At 40.7% G+C, this 3,283-nt stretch overlaps 1 protein-coding gene across 1 annotated transcript; it reads left to right on the plus strand.

Annotated features, from left to right (window-relative positions):
• Positions 1–1,458: 1,458 nt before the first annotated feature.
• LOC102716637 lies at positions 1,459–2,319 on the plus strand. The gene is made up of 2 exons (XM_015842255.1): positions 1,459–2,067; positions 2,188–2,319. The coding sequence occupies exons 1-2, from the start codon at positions 1,459–1,461 to the stop codon at positions 2,317–2,319; spliced, it is 741 nt and encodes a 246-aa protein (XP_015697741.1).
• Positions 2,320–3,283: the final 964 nt, after the last annotated feature.

Below are 3,283 nucleotides of genomic sequence, written 5' to 3' on the forward strand. Positions count from 1 at the left end.
TAGTTAAGCAATACAAATATATAGTCACGGTCATCCCACTCCCTCTATTTTATATATTATACTCCATGTTTTTCATATCGTAAAAAGTGATAGTATTATGTAGATTTATATTCATGCTAATACATCTAAATATATATATAAATCATTCGATCAATCAATGAATTTAGATAATACTAGAAGTACTACAATATGAGATGAAGAAGGGAATAGGTAATTTTAGTTTTATCTTTCAAACTTTGATCAAACTTCCCTAATTAATACATCAGCATCTACAGCATTAAAGAGTTCAATTAAATTCACCATCAAATATATCTCGATAGTGCAGTTTATTCGTTATTGAAGATGCCAATCTAATTTTATATTAGCTCTATTTTGTATTATAACATGGCACTCCTTAGATTCAAATATATGGTTTTAATGAATCTATAAACATATATATAATATATTTATTGATATATAGATGAATTTGAATAAGACAAAAAAATTCTTATAATACGGAGTAGAGGGTACATAAACTAAGGTAAAATTTCTTAGAAAAGAAAACTAAAAATGATCAATATTTTACAAAACTTTTTATAATATGAAACTGATGGAATAGAAACTAAGGTGAGATTTGGAGGAGTTTATCTTAGAAAACAAAACTAAAATTAATGATCTGCATTACGCAAGACTTTTTATAATATAAAACGAGAGGAATAGAAACTAAGGTAAGATTAAGAGAAGTTTATCTTAGAAAAGAGAACTGAAATGATCCCCACTATAAAACAAAGTGAGTATATATATACCTCATCTGTACAAGAATACGTGCGATAAGTACTACTACTAGGATTATAATCTTTCGAAACCACGCGTCAATACGGTTAATATTTTTTAGAAATGTACAATTAATTAATTCGTGCTGCTGCTACTTCACACTCGTGGACTTAGCTCGCACCAGGAGGCTGACCAGTTAGCTTAATCACATAGCCAACTTGGTATTTTTCCAGTTGTTTACGACCTTTTCTTTTGATTAATTATTACTCTTTCTTTTTTGCGCGTTTTCTCGTTTTTCTACCAAGTCTGTCTTAGAGCTAGTCATCCTACATATTAGATTTACGATGTATATAATATTCCTATATGATCGAGTGATTAATAAAGGAATTATATATACGAAGTTTATACGCGTAAAATTTCAGCACTTAAATCAAGATCCGAAATTAGCCGAGTGATCATCCGAAATCACTTTCTTGCAAGATAATACAACCACCATTGGTTCCCGCGAATTTACCAAGAAAATACATAAGAGGTTCCTTGCCTGAACAACCGTAACCCTAGCTTATATAAACTGTACACATACGACAATGTTTTATCTTCATCTGCAACTAAATTCTTCATTCAATTTAGCATTGCTCGACTCGAAATCAAGCATCAGAAGTTAAGTTAGGATTGCAAGTCAGCAAAGCAAGGTTAGGATCCTTAATGGAGGCCTTGAGCATGGTTAGTAGCGTGACCACTGTCGTCCAGATCGCCAACGACATCACCGGCGCGGTGAAGGCGGTGAGCCAGAACAAGGAGAGCTGCGAGAAGCTCGCCGAGCGCGTGGAAGGCATCGGCGAGCTCCTCAAGGAGCTGGGCGACGGCTCCTCCCGTTCTTCCTCGCCGTCGACGGCGACGACGGCTGCCACGAGGAGTCTGGTGACCAGGCTGGAGAGGTCGCTCCGCCGCGCGCTGGTGCTCGTCCGCTCCTGTCAGGTCATCAGCAGCCGCGTCTACGGCCTCGTCGCCGGCAGCTGGCAAACCGACCAGTTCGACGAGGTGAACGCCGAGATCGACCGCTGCGTTCTCGACCTCAGCCTCGCCCTCATCGCCGGCATTGATCGCAATCGCAAGCTAAACGACCCCCACGCGGTGACGCCGCCGTCGCGAGCACATGCCAGACGCCGCTGTCACCGCAGTGCACTCACGGTCGACATGACGACGGCACAGGACGACGACGAGGAGCAGATAGCCGCCGCTGCTTCTGCTAGAGACGACGGCGTTGGTGAAGACGAGAAGAATGGCGCGCTCATCTGCTACGGCGAGCAAGATGTCAAGGACAAGAAAGGCGCCACCGCCGCCGGCCAGCCACCGCCGTCCTATGGCTACTACTACTACTTGCACTGCCACTGCGCCCATGGCCTCGCCGGCGGTGGTCATTACCACCAGCAGTGGGGTGGCCATTGTCACTGCGCCGCCGCCGCCGCCAGCCACTACTCGCCGTCGTACCCGTGGTACACAGACAGCGTAGACATTCGATATATTTTCAGCGACGAGAACCCCAACTCCTGCTCCATCATGTGACTCTGACGTCTCAATTAGTCAGCCAATTAACCAGAAACCCCATGCGATTGCGAACTGGATCTTGTAATTAATTTGAATCCCAGCTAAGCAGCAAGCGATTAATTATACGTTCTTGTACATATACGTAGTACTTGTATTGGAGGATATATTGTTTGATTAAGTTTTTTTACCGTCTTAAATATCTCGATGCACTATATATTTCGGTGTAAAAATTTAAGTATACCTTAAGATACAATACATCTTAGGATACTAAAATTTTACACTAAACTTTTTGCTATCTCAAACTATCTTTTAAGTATGGTAAAAAAACCTAATTGATTTGTGAGGTGGGCTGAGCGGTATTTTGATTGTGAGGCCCAATAGTGAGAGTGGTACTTGCATGTGGGGTTTCGGATTAGAATAAGTTTGTAACTTATCAACGAATTCGATTTTCATCCTACAATCGAAAACCAGATACAATAAAACCGTCAACTGTTAAAATCTATGTAAAATAAATCTTAAGATGGTTTAGATGATGGCTTGAGCTGATATAACGCCTACGTGGTTAATTTGACTCGGTCTTCATCTAACATAGCACATGAAGCAAAATTTAACAATTAAAAAAATAAAACCAAATATGTGAGGACAAAGATGGCTGGGAGGGAGAGAGGGGGCAGCCCCAACTCACCGTGGAAATAGAGGGGAGCATGGGACCCACTGATAGGTGGGTCCTGCTATTTTTATCTAATTCCTATGGACACCTCCATATTTATTTAAATTTTTTAATGTTTATATTTTGATTTCAGTATCATTTCACTGTAACATATAATGAGAATTAAGTCAAACCAGTCACGTAGTTGTAACATATAATGAGAATTAAGTCAAACCAGTCACGTAGTTGCTACGTCAGCTAAAACCATCATCTGAACCATCGAGAGATCTCGTCTATGTCAGTTTCGACGGTTAAAGGGCGTTTTGTATCCAT

The sequence above is a fragment of the Oryza brachyantha genome, chromosome 11 (genome assembly GCF_000231095.2).
Source record: "Oryza brachyantha chromosome 11, ObraRS2, whole genome shotgun sequence".
NCBI lineage: Eukaryota > Viridiplantae > Streptophyta > Magnoliopsida > Poales > Poaceae > Oryza > Oryza brachyantha.